This window comes from Martes martes (assembly GCF_963455335.1).
Source record: "Martes martes genome assembly, chromosome: 9".
Taxonomy (NCBI): Eukaryota; Metazoa; Chordata; class Mammalia; order Carnivora; family Mustelidae; genus Martes; species Martes martes.
In genome coordinates, this window is record NC_137896.1 from 113391964 (window position 1) to 113412087 (window position 20124).

General features: G+C 40.0%; 1 protein-coding gene across 1 annotated transcript in view; it reads right to left on the bottom strand.

Annotated features, from left to right (window-relative positions):
• The window catches only part of TTC27 (tetratricopeptide repeat domain 27), a 177598-nt gene that overhangs the window by 138862 nt on the left and 18612 nt on the right, over nt 1-20124 (bottom strand). Inside the window, exons 6-8 of the mRNA XM_080812875.1 lie at nt 13451-13615; nt 10803-10936; nt 4196-4308 (exon numbers count right to left, since the gene is read on the bottom strand). Of these exons, the coding sequence (XP_080669001.1) occupies nt 4196-4308; nt 10803-10936; nt 13451-13615 (412 nt within the window). The remainder of the gene's footprint in view (nt 1-4195; nt 4309-10802; nt 10937-13450; nt 13616-20124) is intronic.

Genomic DNA, 20124 nt, shown 5'->3' on the forward strand with positions numbered 1-20124 from the left:
AAATGCTGACAAAATGTGGTTGGTGTACTAAATATCAACATAATCCATTTTACTAGGAGAAGGAAATACAATCTATGCCACTTCACCAAGAAAATGAAAAGAATTAATATGGCACCAGCTCCTATCTATCAAACTCATGCCAAAAGAATTAAAAAATTACTGTAACCGTTAGGCAAAAATTAAGAGGTGGTCCAAGAGGCAGAGCAATGGGAATTCTCAGATTCTGCTGATCCAAGTATAATTTGATAAAACGGTTTTGTTAAACAATTTAGCACTATCTTGTAAAGTGAACCTTCACATATCCTTAGTTCAATAATTCCACAGAGCCCAGAGAAATTCTTGAACAACTGTACCAGGAATCATATACACAAATATCCATAGTAATATTGTGTATAACAGGAAAAAATCTTGAAATATTCCAAATGTCCAAAAGGAGGCTGATAAACTGAGAAATATTCACCCAATGGAATGCTATAATCCAAGTAAATTGTAGCTACATATAAAACATGGATGAACCATAAAAACATAATAATGAGAGAAAAAAATCTCAGAAGACCGCAATATAGTAAAAGATACCACTTTTATAAAGTTCAGAAAAAAAAAAAAACAATTGACTCAGAAGTACAAAAACGTGAGTAAATCTATTTTTTGAAAAGGCAAGAAAATGACAAACAGAAAATTCCGGATAGTAGTTACTTTTTTTTAAATTTCAAGTATAATTAACATACAGTGTTATATAAGTTTCACGTACACAATATAATGATTCAACAATTCTATATACTTCTCAGTGCTCAAGGTTAAGTCTACTCTTAATCCCCTTTATTATTTCATCCTTCCTCCCCACCAACCCCACCCCCTCTGGCAACCACCAATCCGTTTTCTGTATTTAAGAGTCTGGTTTATTTGTCTCTTTTTTTCCTAGCCCCACTGTTTCATCAAGCTATCATCCATAAGAATTCACCTTCTCTGTGTTTCCTTTCTAAACTAACCCAGCCTACTACAATGTCCAATTCACCTCTCCATAGGGATTATTGCCATGGGGGTTAGAGAGAGATCAGGCAGTGTAACAAAATCACTATTTACAACCCCCACAATAATTCAGTTCATCAATTCACTAATGCTCTTATCCATTTATAAACACTGCATCAGGTGCCCAGGAGTCAGACAATAAGTAGTTTCTACCAAACAGGAAGATTTAAATTCCCTATAAAATCCACTCAGGACTTCTAACTGTTCCATTTATTAAGATTCCACCAATACTATATTTGGGGGAAAAAAAACAGTATTTGAAAGCAAGCGTTTTTGTTTGTTTTTTAGTCCTCTCTCAACTGTGAAGTCCAACTCATTATTTTAAGCACAACTGAAAGAATGCCTGGACATACGTATATTTTGTTTGATTTAACTTTCTGATGAGTTGACAATTATGAATTTGCCAAAATGATGTTTTAAAAAACTACATAAAGGAGAACTCAAAACTTGGGGTCAGTAAAACCTGGATTCAAGTCCTAATTGCTGCTTTGTAATTCTGAGCAAGTTATTCATCCATTTGAACCCCGACTTCCTATCTGAAATATGGACAAAGTAATCTAGGGCTGCTAGAACATTAGTGAGGGGTCACGTGGATAGCGCATGGTGCAATTCCTAGCATGTGGAACCGCTCACAAACAGTCGCTATTTAAACTATTTACATACTAAGAATCATACGAATTGGACAATTTTTCATTAGTAAGCATGAAATCTGTCACTGGACTCAAATCATATAACACAAGAGATCCAGGCTTAGAAACAGAGCTACCGGGGCACCTGGGTGGCTCAGTTGCTTAAGTGTCTGCCTTCGGCTCAGTCATGATCCCAGGATCCTGGGATCAAGCCCCACATCAGGCTCTCCACTCAATGGGGACTCGGCTTCTCCCTCTCCCTCTGCCCGCCCCTCCTCATGCTCTCTCTTGCTCTCAAATAAATAAATAACATCTTTTTATTTTTTTTTAAAGATTTTATTTATTTATTTATTTGACAGAGAGAGAGAGAGAGACCACAAGTAGGCAGAGAGGCAGGCAGAGAGAGAAGAAGGGAAGCAGGCTCCCCCACTGAGCAGAGAGCCGGATGCGGGCCTCAATCCCAGAACCCTGGGATCATGACTTGAGCCGAAGGCAGAGAGGCTTTAACCCACTGAGCCACACCCGCACCCCAATAAAATCTTTTTTAAAAAAGAAAAGAAATAGAGCTCTGTGTGATCCCTTTTACCCAAGCAAGAGGACTGGAGGACTGCATTCAACTTTTTTGTAAATGAAGTGTGTAAAGGGGGTATAATGCTATGAAGCAGAGACAAAAGGGTGAGTTCTACTCAGTTAAGAGACTTTTTTTTTTTTAAACAAATCACCTGTTACTACTTTGACTATTCTACTAAATATTGGAACTTTGTGAAATACTCCATTTTGAACATTACTAAGTCTCCAGATGAGAAATGAGGTATTTTTATGTAGTCCAATAGTACCTTTCCTCTAAATGTTAATTACAAGGGTGAAAAAGCAAAACTTTATGATGGAGAAGCCTGGCAAATACCGCTTCAACCATGTGATCAAAGTGAACATCACCAGTAGGGGGACAAATCAAATTGCGTTCTACTGCTAGGATGCAGTAAGAACCATAAAACATGGGGCGCCTGGGTGGCTCAGTCAGTTAAGCATCTGCCTTTGGCTCAGGTCATGATCTCAGGGTCCTGGGACGGAGTCATGTCAGGCTCCCTGCTCAGTGGGGAGTCTGCTTCTCCCTCTCCCTCTGCCACTGCTCCCCTGTTTGTGCTCTCTGTCAATAAATAAATAAAATCAAGAATAAAAAAAAAAGAACCACAAAACTTCCCTTCTCTGATATCCCTGCTAATGATGCATAATGAGAATCTAATCAGAATTTTTTTTTTAAATAAGTCAAATTCACAAGGCAAAGTCTACAAAGTAACTGGCGTATGTCAAGACCATGAAATGTCATGACCATGAAAGCCAAGCATGTATGAGGAACTATTCCAAGACTGACAGTAACTGGAGAGACATGACCTAAAAGAAACACATATATTCTACAGTGGGTCCTGTGCTACAAAGGAGATTACTGGGACAACTGGAAAACCTGAATGGGATCTGAGCATTAAATAAGAGCATAGCATAAATGTTAATTTCCTCACTTTGATAGCTGTATCATCGCTATGTACAGAAAATTTCATAGTTGTTGGCAGCACACACTAAAGTATTCAGGGATGATATAGTATCATGTCAGAAAACTATTCTCAAAAGCTCTCTGCAATGTCTTACCCTTGCAACTTTTTTCCAAATTTGAAATTATTTCAAAATTGAAAAAATAAAAGGAAAAACTATTTCCATCACACATAAAGTTCAATAATATTAAGAAATAATTCTATCCTGGGGCACCTGGGTGGCTCAGGTGGGTAAGTGTCTGCCTGCGGCTCAGGTCATGATCTCCAGGTCCTGGGATCGAGCCCCACATCAGGCTCCCTGCTCAATGGAACGTCTGCTTCTCCCTCTGCCTCTCACCACTGCTTGTGTTCTCTCTCTCCCTCTTAAATGAATAAATAAAACCTTAAAAAATAACAATAATTCTATCCTTTGGAGTGTAAGTATCCTCAAAGGTCAAAATAATCATTCTTAATTCTCTATTAATAAAGTTTATTCCTAGCTAAGGCTAATCAAGAAATTTTGCTTATGAAGGAAAGAGAAGGTGAAGTTACACTAATTCAAAGGAGATACCTGAGATTCCTAATCTCTAACCCTTTACTTAGTTGCCCAGCGGAGAGCACTGGTGGTTTAGTTTAGAAAAGTGACTGCCCCACTATTCTTTTTTTTTTTTTTTAAGATTTTATTTATTTATTTGTCAGAGAGAGAGAGAGTGCACACACAAGCAGGCAGAGTGGCAGGCAGAGGCAGAGAGAGAAGCAGGCTCCCTGCTGCGCAAGGAGCCCGATTCGGGACTCGATCCCAGGACCCTGGGATCATGACCTGAGCCGAAAGCAGTGGCTTAACCGACTGAGCTACCCAGGTGTCCGTGCCCCACTATTCTTGATCCTTGTAAGCATATAAGATTCTCTATTCATCCAGAACTTGGGGCACCTCCTGGGACAAAGTTTTCTGCAACGCAAGAAAACCAATATGCAAAGTGTTCAAAGTAACCAAGTAAGTAATTGACTTACCAAATTCCAAGGATAACAGCAAGCTCTTCTGCACACAGGTCAGGTATCTGAAACTGTTCACAATCTGCTAACTTTATCTCATTTAGAACAGTATCATCATTGAGCTCAAGATTCTGGTGCAAGACAAAAGAAAATATTTAGACCAAAAATTAAATTTGATTCATTCAACACACTATATACAACTGATTACTAAGGAGGGATAATTCACCTTTTTGTTTAAAGACTTTCCGATGCCTACATATGGTCAGTAGGCTGTTTCTTGTGAAACACACACTTAGGGATAAATTACTGTGTAGAAACGGAGGACATGCCATCTGTACCTCAGGAATGCACTGACAATATCAGTAAGAGGGAATAACAGCTATCACTCAGGGAGCCCAGTATGCAAATGCCCCTCTACCGATGCATCAGTTGAGTTTTAAAGAAATGAGCTGTCAAAAATAGTAAAACCACAAAAATATATCCCTACACACACCCCTAACACACTAGAACAGCAAAATTAAGAAGACTGACAATGCCAAGCTTTTGCAACTGGCGCTCTCATGCACTGATGGCTGGAACATAAAATAGCACAATCACTTTGGAAAAGAGTATGGCAATATCTCATCAAGTTAGAAGCACACTGGGATGCCTAGGTGGCTCAGTCCATTGAGCGACCAAGTCCTGATTTTGGCTCAGGTCGTGATCTCAGGGTCATGAGATAGAGCCCCACATGGGGCTCTAAACTGAGCGTATGCCTGCTTAAGATTCTCTCTTCCTCTCTCTCTCTGCTCCGCCCCCCCAACACATGTTCTCTCCCCCTCTCTTATTCTCTATCTAAAGGGGGGGGGAGCGGGGGAGAACAAACCTACCACACAATCTGGCCATTCTAATCCTAGGTATTTACCCAAGAGAATCAAAAACATATGTTCACACGAAGACTTATACACAAATGTTTCAAGCAGCTTTATTCATAACAGCCAAAAATTAGAAACAGTTCAACTGTCCACCAACAGGTGAGTGGCTAAACACACTGTCCACTGATGGACCTGAGTGTACATGATGGATGAGTGGATTAAAAAGATACGGTACGTATAATGGAATATTTTTAGCCATAAAAAAACAAACGAACGAGGAAATCCTACCAATGGTGACAACTTGGATGGACCTTGAAGGTATTATGCTAACTGAAATATGTCAGAGAAAGACACATATTGTATGATCTCACTTATATGTGGAATCTTAAAAAAAACAAAAAAAATCAAACTCCTAGAAAAAGAGATCAGCCTTATGGTTGCTAGGGGCAGAAGGGGGAGGGGGAACTGGAGGAAAGTGGTCCAAAGTACGAACCTCCAGTTACAATATGCGTAAGCACTGGGGATGTGATGTATGACACAATGAGTGCACCTAATGCTGCTGTGTGACGGACAGGAAAGCTGTTAAGAGAAGAGACCCTAAGAGTCCTCATCACAAGAAAAAAAAATTCCCTTTCTTCTGCTTTTCTTTTCTTTTTATCAATATGAGAAGATGTTAGCTGAACCTACTGTGGTAAACTTTTCACACTATATGCAAATCAAACCTTTGCGCTGTATGCCTTAAATTTATACAGTGACATATGTCAATTATTTCTCAATAAAACTGGAAAAAAAGAATTGCTATAGCTTAAAAAAAATTATACTAAATGAAAGAAACCAGACACAAGAGAGTCATACTGTGATTCCATTTATTTGAAATTCTAGAAAAAGCAGCTCTAATCTGTGACAGAAAGCAGACCAGTGAGAGGGAAAATGACTGACTGTGAAGGAGTATAAGTGACTTTGGGTGGAATGGAAATGATTCTATACTTTTATTATGGTGGTGGTATTCCATGGGTCTATTTTTCAAAATTGAAACTGTACATTTAAAATAAAATCGGCCCTTTAAATTTTTTTCTAATTCGGGCGCTTGGTGGCTCAGTTGGTTAAGCAACTGCCTTTGGCTCAGGTCATGATCCCAGAGTCCCAGGACTGAGTCCCACATCAGGCTCCCTGCTCAGCAGGGAGTCTGCTTCTCCCTTGTACCCTCTCCCTTCTCATGCTCTCTCTCACTCTCTTTCAAATAAACAAATGAAATCTTTAAAAAAAATTTTTTTCTAATTCAATAAAAATAGCTAAAATTGAGAGCTAAATGGACCAGAAGTCTGGAAACTGCCTATGGCTAAAAGGTCAACCTCTTAACTGGTAACCTCTTAACTAGTAAGCAGTAAATCTGCCCAAAACACAGCCCAGAGAAACAGCTCGCCTTGTCTATCCTTACATGCACCCTAACTGTAGGCCTAGCTCTGTCTATAGCATTTTAAGAAAAATGTACAGCAACCCCAACAAACTGCTGATAGGAGGAACACAGAACCTTAGGCTGCTGCTCAGAATCCATTGAAAAAGTGGCTCTTCCTCCCAGAATGGGCAGGGTGGCAGGTGCACAGCGCACCCTGGTGGCCATCATTTTCAACACAGGCCTTTCATAACAAAAGACAACTACATTTGTAATAGTCACACTTAAAAAAGTAGACTTTTAAAAATGATTTAACCTAATACATCAAAAATACTATTTTTGTAATATGTGTCAAGAGCAAATTATTAATTCTCTATTATTCTCTACTATACATTCTTTTTTTTCATACACAGTCTATGAAATCTGATGTGCTTTTTACACTTCAGCACATCTCAAATTGCACCAGCCAACTTCCCAGTGGTTAATAATCACACATGGTTGATGGCTACCATACTGGACCATGTAGCTCTACAGAATCCCAAAATGCTCATCTTTTTATATCCCTTTAGGTTGCATCAACCTACTTATTACTACACAATGTTTTCTTTTGGGGTTTTTTTGCTTGTTTTTTTGGTGTGTTTTTTTCTTAATTTCTTTTTAAAGATTTATTTACTTGAGCGACAGAGAACACACGTATGAGTAGGGGGAGAGGTACAGGGTGCAAATCTTAAGCAGACTCCCCATGGAGTACGGAACCAGACTTGGGGCTCTGTCTCATGACCCTGAGACCATGACCTGAGCCGAAACCAAGAGTTGGACATATAACTGACTGAACCACCCAGGTGCCCTTAAAGATTTTATTTTCAAGTAATCTCCACACCCAATATGGGACACAAACTTACAACCCCGAGATCAAGAGTCACCTGCTCTACTGACTGAGCCAGCAAAAGTTGCCCCTAATACACAATGTTTAATAACACATCCGTACAATAGCTTTCCAAATCTAATCTGTTCCTTTAACAAAGTGTGATGTGGGAAAAGCAAATGAGGAAACTAAGACTATAATAATTGTCCTAGATTCTCACCCTAGGCTAGACAATAAGGATGGGACAGAGACCCAAGTCCCCCGCCATCCCAGGACCCCTCCCCTCCACCACCAAAGACCTGATATGTCAGTGTTGGCAACACGGCATTATTTATTTGCCATACACAAGCAAGTAATCAAAACAGTTTTGATCTTCATTCAAAATCCTCTATGTTCCTATTCAACTCTTTTGAAATTAAAACGGGTCTGCTGCAGTACCTACTTACCTAACTGTTCTGCAAGTCCCAAATTTAAAATACGGTTCTACCTCATTCCCACCTGGACCTCATAACATTCTACTGAATCAAGAAACTAGCACATAATTTATCTCCAATATGTAGGACACACCATAGTTAGCATTAAAGTATATTTCTCATCAGTGACGCTGATTCATGTATGCATTTGTATTTTCTGTGAATACACAATTGCACAACTAAGAACAGAGACAGTCCTTTTTTCTTAAGACTTTTTTTTTTTTTTAAGTAAGGGGGGGGAGGAGCAGAGAGAGAGAGGGACAGACTCCACACTGAGCGCAGAGCCAGACATGGGGCTCAATCCCAGGACCCTAAGATTAAGACCTGAGCCGAAATCAAGAGTCAGACGCTTAACCAACTCAGCCACCTAGGCGCCTCAAGAACAGACACTGTGTCTTTCATTTGCACTCTGGGGTTGTTCCTAACTGTTAGCTTATTAAACCCTGATCTCCAGCGGCTTGAGTCTATGTGATTTCCCATTAATAACAGATTAAAAATCTAGGAAGGTCCAAAGGGAGATATGCTCCTCACTGGCAATAAAATTTCTGTTTCCTCAATTTTAAGATAAACACTTTCACACTGTCACATTTCTAATCAGGATATATTTTGCAATAAGTAATATTGATATAATAGTGTTCCTTTTTTTCCCCCAAAGGATTGGTTATTAAAAAGACAGTGTACTTTAGGGACGCCTGGGGGCTCAGTCAGTTAAGCGTCTGCCTTGGGCTCAGGTCATGATCCCAGGGTCCTGGGATTGAGCCCCACGTCAGGCTCCCCGTTCAGTGGGGAGCCTGCTTTTCCCTCTTCCACTTCTCTGCTACTCTCTCACCTTCTCTCTCTCTCTCTCTTTCTCAAATAAATAAGTAAAATCTTTAAAAAAAAGATAGTGTATTTTATAATTTAATAGTGCCTTTGATATCAGGAAACAAGATATATAACCGATTAAATAAGCAATCGCCTTCTGCTCATAAGTACAAAGCTATTTCTACCTAATCAATACCTACATCATACAATTTTTACCTTTTACCTCTAAGTAGTAATTAATGAAAATCATAAGATTATCTCAATGTATTTTATTTCAAATATGAAAGATTCAATAAATTCTATATTAAATTGTATATCTTTTTTTTTTACATTCCTCATAATAGTCATCATATCCTATTTATCATCCCAGGAGACAATTTTCAATAAAAGAACTCCATATAGAAAACCAATAAAAGATGGATTACTGAATCCAATGTGTGGACTGCAGAATGGAATCTCTTTTCACTGATGCTCATCCAATGGCCTAAAGATCAGGTTTATGGCAGTTAAGCCAAGACTTTGGGAGGGACTTGGGTTACATCAAAAGGCTTAGAAAAGGGGCGCCTGGGTGGCTCAGTGGGTTAAGCCTCTGCCTTCGGCTCAGGTCATGATCTCAGGATCCTGGGATTGAGCCCCGCATTGGGCTCTCTGCTCAGCAGGAAGCCTGCTTCCCTCTCTCTCTGCCTGCCTCTCTGCCTACTTGTGATTTCTGTCAAATAAATAAATAAAATCTTTAAAAAAAAAAAAAGGCTTAGAAAAAAAGAAAGAAAGGAGGGGGGGCTTAAAGAGGAGACTCCATACATGTAAGGAGGGAAGAAGAGAAGTGTGAGGCAGGTAACAGCACCATGTTCCCTGACCAGCATTAACACAGCAGTACAAACCCACTTCACTACAGCATCAGGAAGTATAGGCAGCACCCTGTGTAGTCTTATCCCTGAGTTTCTACATCTCTCCCTCCCTTCCCTCCTTCCTCCTTCCTCCTTCCTTCCCTCTCCTCTTAGAATCAATAGCAGTTCCTCCCTGAAGTTATCTCAAAGCAAACAAGAAAGTGCTTGGAACAAGCCCAGAAGTGTGCGATATCTCATGAATGGCTTTCCTTGGGACTCCTGACTGCTGTCCCTCTTCCCTCCCATCCCGAGTCCCTCCTTTTGGCACTATTTTCAGTACAGAATAGAATTTCAGTGTCTGGTGTACTCAAGGTAAATTTGTGTAGAGGCTCAGGAAGGAAGGGTAGGGCTTCAGGGACAGTAACATCAGGCAAAGGACAACCAAAAATGTTGGCTTGGAAACTCCGCAGTAAGAAAATATAAATGCTAATAAATAACCTCTATGGAAGCACATGGAAAAACATCTAAGCAGATGAAGTGACCAAGAGCCATAAGTTTAAGCTACAAGAAGAGAATGCATGGGGGACCTGGCTGGCTCAGTTGGTAGAACAAGTGACTCTTGATCTCAGGGTTATAAGTGAGAGCCCCCACTGGGTATAGAGATTACTTAAGAATAAAATCTTAAAAAAACAAACACGAAAGGGCATCTGGGTGGCTCAGTCATTAAGCTTCTGCCTTCGGCTCAGGTCATGATCCCAGGGTCCTGGGTTCGAGCCCCACATCAGGCTCCCCGCTCAGCGAGAAGCCTGCTTCTCCCTCTCCCACTCCCCCTGCTTGTGTTCCCTCTCTCACTGTGCCTCTCACTATCAAAATAAAATCTTGGAAAAAAAAAATGAAGAGAATGCATTAGCCAAGTGACGAAAAACATACTAATGCAGCAATCAGCCCAAAGACAGTAACAAAGGATCAGAATACTGGTAAAAAGAAGTTCTTATCATCTGTTTATATATTTTGAAGAAGCCCTAAGAAATTCAAGTCTCATATATTCAAAATTATCCACAAAAGGCAAAAGTTAAGGCAACAAATACAGTAGCCAATAGAAAAATTAGGTTCTACCCAGTCTGTCTTTTGAATTTTTTCAAGGGGAGTAATACATAACTGACTGCACTACTAATTCATATTACTGATGTCTAAAAGAAAACAACACTTTATCTCTATCTCAGGGTAAAAAAAGGCTTAAATACATGTTAGTTTGCGTGGGCATTTTCTAAAACCCCCAACCACCAAGAAAAAGCTTGAGAAGGAACAAAATGAAGCCTCTTCCCACCCCATTCGGTATTTTGACAAAACTCACCTAATGAACCTGTTAGATTTGGATGGAAATTTAAATAACTCATGATCCTACTTACCTTGATTAAATGTTCCTGAGGAGTAGGTGCTGGACTGAATTCACCATGTGAAAAGGCATCCCCTTCCCTTCTTACATCTAGAATAAGTTGTGCCACATAATTTTCCTGGAACCGTGTCCTTTTCCCCAAAGCACCTGAAAAAAAATATTAAATTGTACTTATTGATTTGTCAATCAGATCTACTGTACAATCATGAAAAGTAATATTTTCAGAGTACTTTAGAGTCTGTAAAGGTATTTTCTCCATTTCACATCAAAAAAAAAAGAAAAAAAAGATCTGAGGGGCACCTGGGTGGCTCAGTGGGTTAAGCCTCTGCCTTCAGCTCGGGTCATGATCTCAGGGTCCTGGGATTGAGCCCTGTGTCAGGCTCTCTGCTCAGCAGGGAGTCTGCTTCCCCCTCTCTCTCTGCCTGCCTCTCTGCCTACTTGTGATCTCTCTCTCTCTGTCAAATAAATAAATAAAATATTTAAAAAAAAAATCTGAGACTCGATGATGATCCTAAAACTACTTATAAAATTATAAAGCCAAGGGCAGAAAATAAAAAATAAAGATAAAAATAAAATCATAAAGCCAATAAGCTATGGGGCCAGAACTCAAACCCAAGATTTATCCCAATAGATTACACATACTCACTTTTGCATCAAACCTCCTCATTCCCCCCCAAATTTTCATAGATATAAGAAGTATCATCATCCTCATAGAGCAGATAAAAAAAAGATGTTCCGAGGTGTAGTCACTTCCTTAAGATCAAGGGGACTTTCAGTCTCAGAGCCAGAGCTTAAACTAGGGTCTCCAGGTTCTAAATCCCACAGTCTTTCTGTTATTCTATCTGGCTTCATTTAACACCAACATTTTTTCCATTTTGTATCTGAAATAACTTACTACAGAATTGCTTTAATAGAGGCAACAGTCCTGATAGCCACTCTTTGGCAAGTGTCAGATTACAAAGACCCTTGATTGTAAAGACCAGTCTAAGAAGTCTGGATTTTATCCTGCAATGAGTCTGGATCTAAATTATACATCAACCTTTTAAACATGCTATACATAAATAGCTACTGAGATGGTCTAACACAGCTCACTTTTTTATAGAAGGGCTACAGTTGAATGGAAAAAAATAATAATCTGATTTTCATTTTATATTTGTGAGTACCACAATTGTATTTTTAAGCTCTTTGCTCTTAACTTGGAAAAAAATATGAAGAACTAGCCAGTAAATATACCAGCAGTTAAAAGCTGACTATACAGAATACTGTGCCATTAGCTTTTAAATAGCCCAAAAAAAGTCCCCAAGGGCCAAAACATTTAAAAACATAATCTCTGAAGCTAGCCTCACAAGTTATATTATATAGAACTGTATTTTCCTATACAGACAAGACTCTGACTTACATATGGCCATTGTTCCAAAAGTTCTAAGCTGGATATTTAATAATTTTCCCCATACAAACAATGCAGCAAAAGATGGCTAAGATCCCAGACCAGGCCACAAAGTCATATGTAACTCATACTATAGTTGAAAGATTTTACTGACAAGACCAGCTCAATAAGCAGCACAGAATTTAGGGGCGAAGAACGGACCTTAGCGATAATCCAGACCGAGTCCAGGAAAGACAAATAGGTACAATCACTTTAACCTTCACAGACACAGCCTGGAATGCTGAGCTCAGGTTCAAGAGGTGAAAGTGGTGTGCTCGAACTGACCCTGTCGACTGTCGTGAAGGTAATCATATTGAATGCCAATGATATTGTAAGACTCCAGGGATAGAGCAAGATGTAAAAAGCAACCAATGTTTCTTATTTTGTATTTGGAAGAAATACAGAGGTTCTTGGAGAAATTCTGTAACTTATTTGTTCATCCAACAAATGTCTGAGTGCCAACAATATGCCAGTGTTCTAAGGCACTGAATCTCAAACAGTTGACATTTTGTGCTCTGAAGACAAAGAAAGCAGATGAAAGCCATAGGTGGGTATTTACAAGAAAGGGCAATGAAAACGTGGGTAAGGAAATCCACACCCATAAACAAATGGTCGAAAGTTCATTTATGGGGGCGCCTGGCTGGCTCAGTCAGTAGAAAATGCAACTCTTGATCTCTGGGTCTTGAGTGCAAATCCCACACTGGGCACAGAGCTTGCTTTAGAAAAAAAAGAGAGAAAGTTCATTTGTGTACTGCCTGGGTGCTCTATGTGTATCGATAACATATGGCTTACCAGACTGGAAAATAAAGGGGAATCTCTGGGAATAAAGAAAATAGTTCATTTCAGACTTGTTCTAATACTGTCAATTTTTAAAATAAAATCTTTAACACTGATTTTTACAAAGCAAAGAACAGAAAAGAAAAAAATCAAGTACAACCAAACAGTAGAGTCAAACTGCCAACGTCTCTATTAGTTTTATCATAAAAATAAGTCAATCAGGGCGCCTGGGTGGCTCAGTGGGTTAAGGCCTCTGCCTTCAGCTCAGGTCATGATCCCAGGGTCCTGGGATCGAGCCCCGTATCGGGCTCTCTGCTCAAGCAGGGAGCCTGCTTCCACCTCTCTCTCTGCCTGCCTCTCTGCCTACTTGTGAGCTCTGTCTGTCAAATAAATAAATAAAATCTAAATAAATAAATAAATAAATAAGTCAATCATCCACAAAAGGTAACAAGTCTTACCTGTCAAATCAACTTGTAATTTGCTGATATCTTTAGCAATGCTGAACTGATCTTTTGCTTTTGTATATTCGTAATAATATAAAAATATATATGCACACTCCAGATGGAATTGAATAGCCAAATGCTGACCGGAAGCACCTACGAACAGATCCTCTAGTTTCGTCACTGCAAGACATAAACATTAAAAACATAAACATTAAAAACTAGGATGAAAATGAAAATCTATGATCAAGTAAAATGAGCAGTTGAGGAAAACGCTGAGTCCGCAGTACGTGAAGTATATACATTGCATAGTTCCTGCTCTTAAAGACTATAAATCTGGAGGATGAGGGACACCAGTACAGCCACGGCTCAAGCCAGTGTTCTCTGAGCACTTGCATGTTCCAAGCAAAGACCTAAGGGCATTACATACGTCCCTCCTTTACTCCACACAATCCTAGGAAACACAATTCATAAACCTGCTCTAATTTTAGAGTGCTTGTCTTACTGGTGCTATGAAAAAATACAACAACACAACATGAAGATGCAAAGTACCAAGTAAATCTCTAAAGAGTGAAACACTCCAGAAAACCTACGGAAGAGATCAGCTTACGGCTTCCCTCATAAGTCCTCCCTTCAAAGGAGAAACGGATACACAGAGATATATATGACCCTATGAATATCCAATACAGAATGAACATTGCTTTAGCAGTCAGATTCTGAGTTCTCTAAATACCTGAGCTGAAATGACGGGAGGATAATAACCTGATAACACAGTGTCTGAAATGAAATGATTGTCAAAATTAATTATAGGTAATAGCCTTGTTGACACACACCAACTTGCAGGGGGCATCCACGGGCCACCCAGTCCATACCTCTACAATATCCCTGACCAACTATCCTGCACAAATGCTTTCTGTAATGGGTCAGTCAGCATTTCACACAGCAGTCCACAAGAATTAATGCATAATGTGAAAGTAATACAACAGTGTATGTTCATTATACTTCAATTAAAAAAAAAGACTTTCTAAAAATGTTAAAGAACTAATGCATAATAAGTACAGAAAACGCACTTCCAGGGTCCGAAGATGGGAGAATCCGTTCTCTACCATTTGATCTGAAAGGGGAGGGATAGGCACAGAATGCCCACTCTGCCTGGCGTGAGCCCTTTTACACATCGTGTTGTAATGCTCACAATGATGTCTTTGACGTTGACACTATCCCCATCTGATTCATTAGAAATCTGAACTCAGATCGCTTCCCGACTAGTCACCTCAGTTGCTTAGTGGCAAAGCCAGAATTTGAATCGATGCTTATTGGGAAAATGGGGGCGAGGAGGGAGTTGGCAGAGGACGAGTAAGTGTGTAGAGGGGCTATTACACAACCCAACCCCCTTCATCATCTAGTTATCTGACAGAAACACAGCTATGAAATAGATATCCTTTATTTTCTTCTGAACTGAAATTAAAATGAGTCTGAAAAAAAAAGTGTGTTTCTCGGGCACCTGGGTGGTTCAGTCAGTTAAGCATTCAGCTCTTGATCCCAGCTCAGGTCTTGATCTCAGGGTCATGAGTTCAAGCCCCACACTGGGCCCCACACTGGGCACAGAGCCTATGTAAAAAAAAAAGTGTTTTTTAATATGCTGCCAGCCCTTTAAAGAGATTCTCTGGACTCAGAGTAAGTCAAGATGTACAGGTCTTACTTCAAAAGGCAGAGAGGTATCTAAGTATGAACTTCTCACAATGAAACTCCTTCAGTAGATCTCCTCCACACAAACCAAACTCAAGAAAAGCTGTAACGGATAATGTCCAGTGCTCTTAGTGCTTTTAATTAACCTTCTTTCTCTTTGACTGCCCGTTACTCCTGAGTGTCTAGTCACTTTTCTCAGAAATACAGTAACCTTCTATCATGTTAGCACGGTTCACAACCACAGTTCTTCTTAGTCATCGATGACAGTAAAGTAAGGTTCTGGATACAAACATGTATCAAGGGATGTGAAGCTTGGCCAAGGTTTTTTAAAATCTCTCAATGAACACAGAAAGGCTGTTTCTGCATTTAAGTAGACTTCTGATGTTGTGATACCTCATATAAGCCTAGGGAAGGCTATCAAATTTATACAGTCTTAATAACACATAAATAGGGAACATAAATGCCCAAAGCTGGCTCTCTGTATCTATATCTCCCCTCCTACCTACCTACCTACCTACCTGTGTGTGTATGTGTGTATATTTGTATAATTAATTGGCTTTGAGCTTGTACTTCTGTTTCTTCTATATCTTATGTGTTCAGGGGTCAAACATTGTTAAATAAAATAGGAAAATGAGTCCTAATCTTTTTTTTTAATAATTAATCTTTAAATTCATACAGCATGTCAAATTACTTTTCCAATAAAAACACCTTTAAAAGGCTGGATTTAGGGGCACCTGGGTGGCTCAGTCAGTTAAGCATCTGACTCTTGGCTTCAGCTCAGGTCCTGATGTCAAGAGTGAGATCGAGCCCCACGTTGGGCTCTGTGCTGGGTGGGTAATCAATTAAGATTCTCTTTCCCTCTCCCTCTACCCCTCCCACTGACGCACGCGTGCACGTGCTCTCTCTCTCTCTCTCAAATAAATAAATAAATCTTAAAAAAAAAAAAAAAGGCTGGATTTAAAGTCTGAATTTAAAACATTTAATATATAGCACAGGCCAGACAAGGCCCCAGGCACCCACTGGAACCCATGGCTACAACACTGAAGCCTGGCGAACCTGCTAAGGGGAAGCCCTTTGCTTATTTATTTATTTATTTATTTTTAAAGAGTTTATTCATGGGGTGCCAGAGTGGCTCAGTCGGTTAAGTATCTACCTTCAGCTAAGGTCATGATCTCAGGATCCTGAAATCCAGGATCCTGGATGGGGCTCCCTGATCAGTGGGGAGTCTGTTTCTCCCTCTCCCCCGACCTGTGCTTTCTTCCTCTCTTTCAAATAAATAAAAGCTTTAAAAAAAAATAAAGACTACATTCATTTATTTATTTGAGGGAGTGCACACACATGCACAGGGGTTGGGGGGTGGAAACAAGTGGCAGGGAAAGGAACAAGCCGACTCTGTGCTGAGCATGAAGCCCACGGTAGGGCTCAGTCTCTCAACCTTGAGATCATTACTTGCGCCCAAGCCAAGATTCCTACACTTAAGTGACTGAGCCACCCAGGCACCACTAGGGAAAGCCCTTTAAGCTCCCAGGAATTTCAGGTGCCAAAAACATTCCCTGTGCATGGGACTCGATATTATATGGCTCATTAGGATCTGCTGTGGGGGCTTGGACATTTTTTGTTAACTAGCAAATATAGATCATGTGATGTTGGAGTAAGAGGATTAACGTTGGTGCCTTTAGGATACCAGCTCCATCACAGGTATAATTATGCAAAGCTAAAAATCCAGTAAAGAAAGAAAAAAAAAAAATCCAGTAAAGAATTGTCAGAGAAGGAATTAAAGTAAGATTTATATGAAAGTTGAAATATAAATATGTAAGTATGAGAATACCCATGCTGATCCTGAAAGAAAACAAAACAAGGGCAACGGTGGCAGCTAAGCAGAGTCTCAAGCAGAGAAAACCCAAATATAATTCTTTGGAGTCAGTGTGGACAAAGCCAAGGTCAACTATATTAAATGCTGTAAGTACCACAAGGCTTTCAAGCAAGTAAGCAAAGTCTGTGTATTAATAAATAAATAAATAAATAAATAAATAAATAAATAAAATGCGCAACATATTTTTATGTTACCAATTGTGCTGAGAACAAAGGAATACTCAGAGAACAAAAACTAAATGAAAACTGAACCTCAGGAATTAAGCATTACTGACACAATATTCTGCCCTAAAGTGAACTACCAAATCTTAGGGTCCTGAGAATTTCACTTTTTTTTTTTTTAAAGATTTTATTTATTTATTTGACAGACAGAGATCACAAGTAGGCAGAGAGGCAGGCAGAGAGAGGGAAGCAGGCTCCCCGCCGAGCAGAGATCCCGATATGGGGCTCGATCCCAGGACCCTGGGATCATGACCCGAGCCGAAGGCAGAGGCTTTAACCCACTGAGCCACCCAGGCGCCCCGAGAATTTCACTTTTATGGCTGCAAGGAACACCAAAGACAAAAGATGAAGAGGCCTGGACCACCCAGAGTGGTCCCTCTAGCAGGAGACTCCGTTTGAAGCTGAAAGCCAAAGAACTGTATCTTCACTGAAGGTTAAAAGGAGGTAAGTCGGCCATGCAGAAGAGGTCAGCAAGAAAAATGGCACTAGGAAAAAGGGGAAAATGTATCCTAAGAATTCATAATCATAAGCCAGCCTTCACAGATTTGTGACATCATGTCAAAACAGGAAAGTGCTAGCCAACTCCAACTCATTTCCTCTAAAAAATAAAAATTTAAAAAAAAACAGAAACAACTCCTCTTCTCCCGGACCTCCATACTTCTCAAACTGATTTCCTACTGCTGCCCCTCCAATGTTCCATCCTTCTCCTGCCTCTCTCCCCAGCTCAACGATTTCCCTCTATTCCATCCAACCTTAAATCAACATCTACTGAATTATTAACAGATGCTCACAATTGTGCTAGATCCTAAAGCAAGGTTTAAGTCTGATCTTCCCTAATGAGAGGATGGGGAAGAAGAGCTAGGAGGGGAAGACACATAATCATTATTCAATACACGGTTACCATGATGTGTGACTGTGTGGTACTGACCATAAGTACCAAAGAGGGGAAATCCGTAAGGCTGGGATAGTTGAACAAACCTTTTCAGAAGGACGGGCCTTGAAAGACAGGTAGAAATTTGGCTCCAATTCACTTCTATTCCATAAGGCTCACAAAAGAGGGTCCACAAGGTTCTTGTTCACTGCCATATGTACACCACCTATCATAGCTGGTGCTCAGTGAATATCCCAGGAGTGCACAAGGGCACAACCCTTTGATGGCTACCATCAAGATGAAAATCCCACGTCCCAGTGACCTAGCTCCTACCTACCATTCAACTCATCACCTGACATACAAACCACCCTCATACTTACTCCGGCAATTCGGAACTACCAGAATTCCGAAATGCACAAAAATGTTTCAAGTCTCTGTGTCTCTCTTTGTACATGTTATATGCCCTTTCCAACTTCACCTAATAAATTCTTATTCATTCTTCAAAAGTCAGTTCATGCACGAGGTACCTTGTGAAGCCTTCTCTGCTCTCTCAAGCTTAGACTAACCACATCCTCTGCTTCACTCCTTCCTCTTTACACCCTTGTTTCTACTTGTACTTCTGCCCCTGCCTCCTGCATTCATTGATATCCCTAGCACCTAGCACAGTGACTGAAACATGGCAAGCACTCCAAAAACAATTTTTATTAAATATGAAATTGAGTGGAAAATATAAAGTCAAAGGTAAAACTGGAAATCATTAAGGGCTTCCCTAACCAAAAAAAATGACATGATGAAACCGGTATCTAGAAAAACCAATCCAGTACTGATGAGGGAGAAGGAACGAAGGCCAAGAAAGAGCCTACAAGTCAGGTGCAACCCTTGAGATATGAAGTGATAGTGACAGCAGCCTTAAGTAACCAGGTAGGGGGGGCGGGGGGAGGCAGGTGAGATAGAAGAAAGGACAGACCCACCCAGTCACTGTTGCTCAACAGCAGTCCTATCCAATACAATTTTCTCTGATGATGTAAGCATTCTCCAGCTGCACTGTCCAAAATGGTAGCCGTTAGCTACATGTGGCTTCGGAGCACTCCAAATGCGGCTAGTGAAACTGAGGAACTGAACTTTTTATTTCATTTATTTTACTTTATTTTGATTTAAATATTCACAGATAGCTAGCGGCTACTATATCCGGCAGCCCAGCTCTCCACCTAGCAGTTGTTAAGTGAGGAAATCACAGGTTTTTTTTTTTCTTTAAAATAAATATTTTATTTATTTATTTATTTATTTGGCAGAGAGACAGAGAGCACAAGAAAGCAGAGCGGCAGGTAGAGGGGGAGAGAGAAACAGGCTCTCTGCTGAGCAGGGAGCCTGAGGCGGGGCTCGATCCCAGGACCCTCGGATCATGTCCTGAGCTGAAGGCAGCCGCTTAACCTACTGAGCCACCCAGGCGCCCCCACACAGCTTTTTTTAACTAATAAAAGGCAGCACTTTGCAACAATTATGGATCCTAACAATGGAATGCATTCTCTCTCAAAGTAATTTCGGAAAGTGCCCTGGGAAAGAGGAAATAATTCTTTTGGATACAATCTTCCAGTGGATTACAGCATTAGGATGAGTGGAAAGCTGGCCTAAGAAGAATCACATTATTCTATACCTGGAAAGGATTCAACGATCATTTTACATGGAAAGAATCCTGGTTTGGAAGTCAGATGAATTGCCTAAGGTCACACAGGGAGCCAGTGACAGAGTAGAAACTGTAAGCCAGATCTTAAAATACCATGTTCTGTTAATTGTCTTGATTGTGATCATTTCAGAGGTGTATACATATGTAACACGTCATCAACCGCACACTTCAAAATATGAGTAAATACTATAGGTTAATTATACTTCAAAAAGCCATTTTAAAAGAAAACACATTATAGCCACTACCCTACCATCCTCTGTCAACTCTTCAGTTCTATTTCATAGAGTTATTGTGAGAAATAAACTAGTTAATGTATTTAAAGACTCAGAACAGTGCTTGGTATGGAGCTAGCACTAT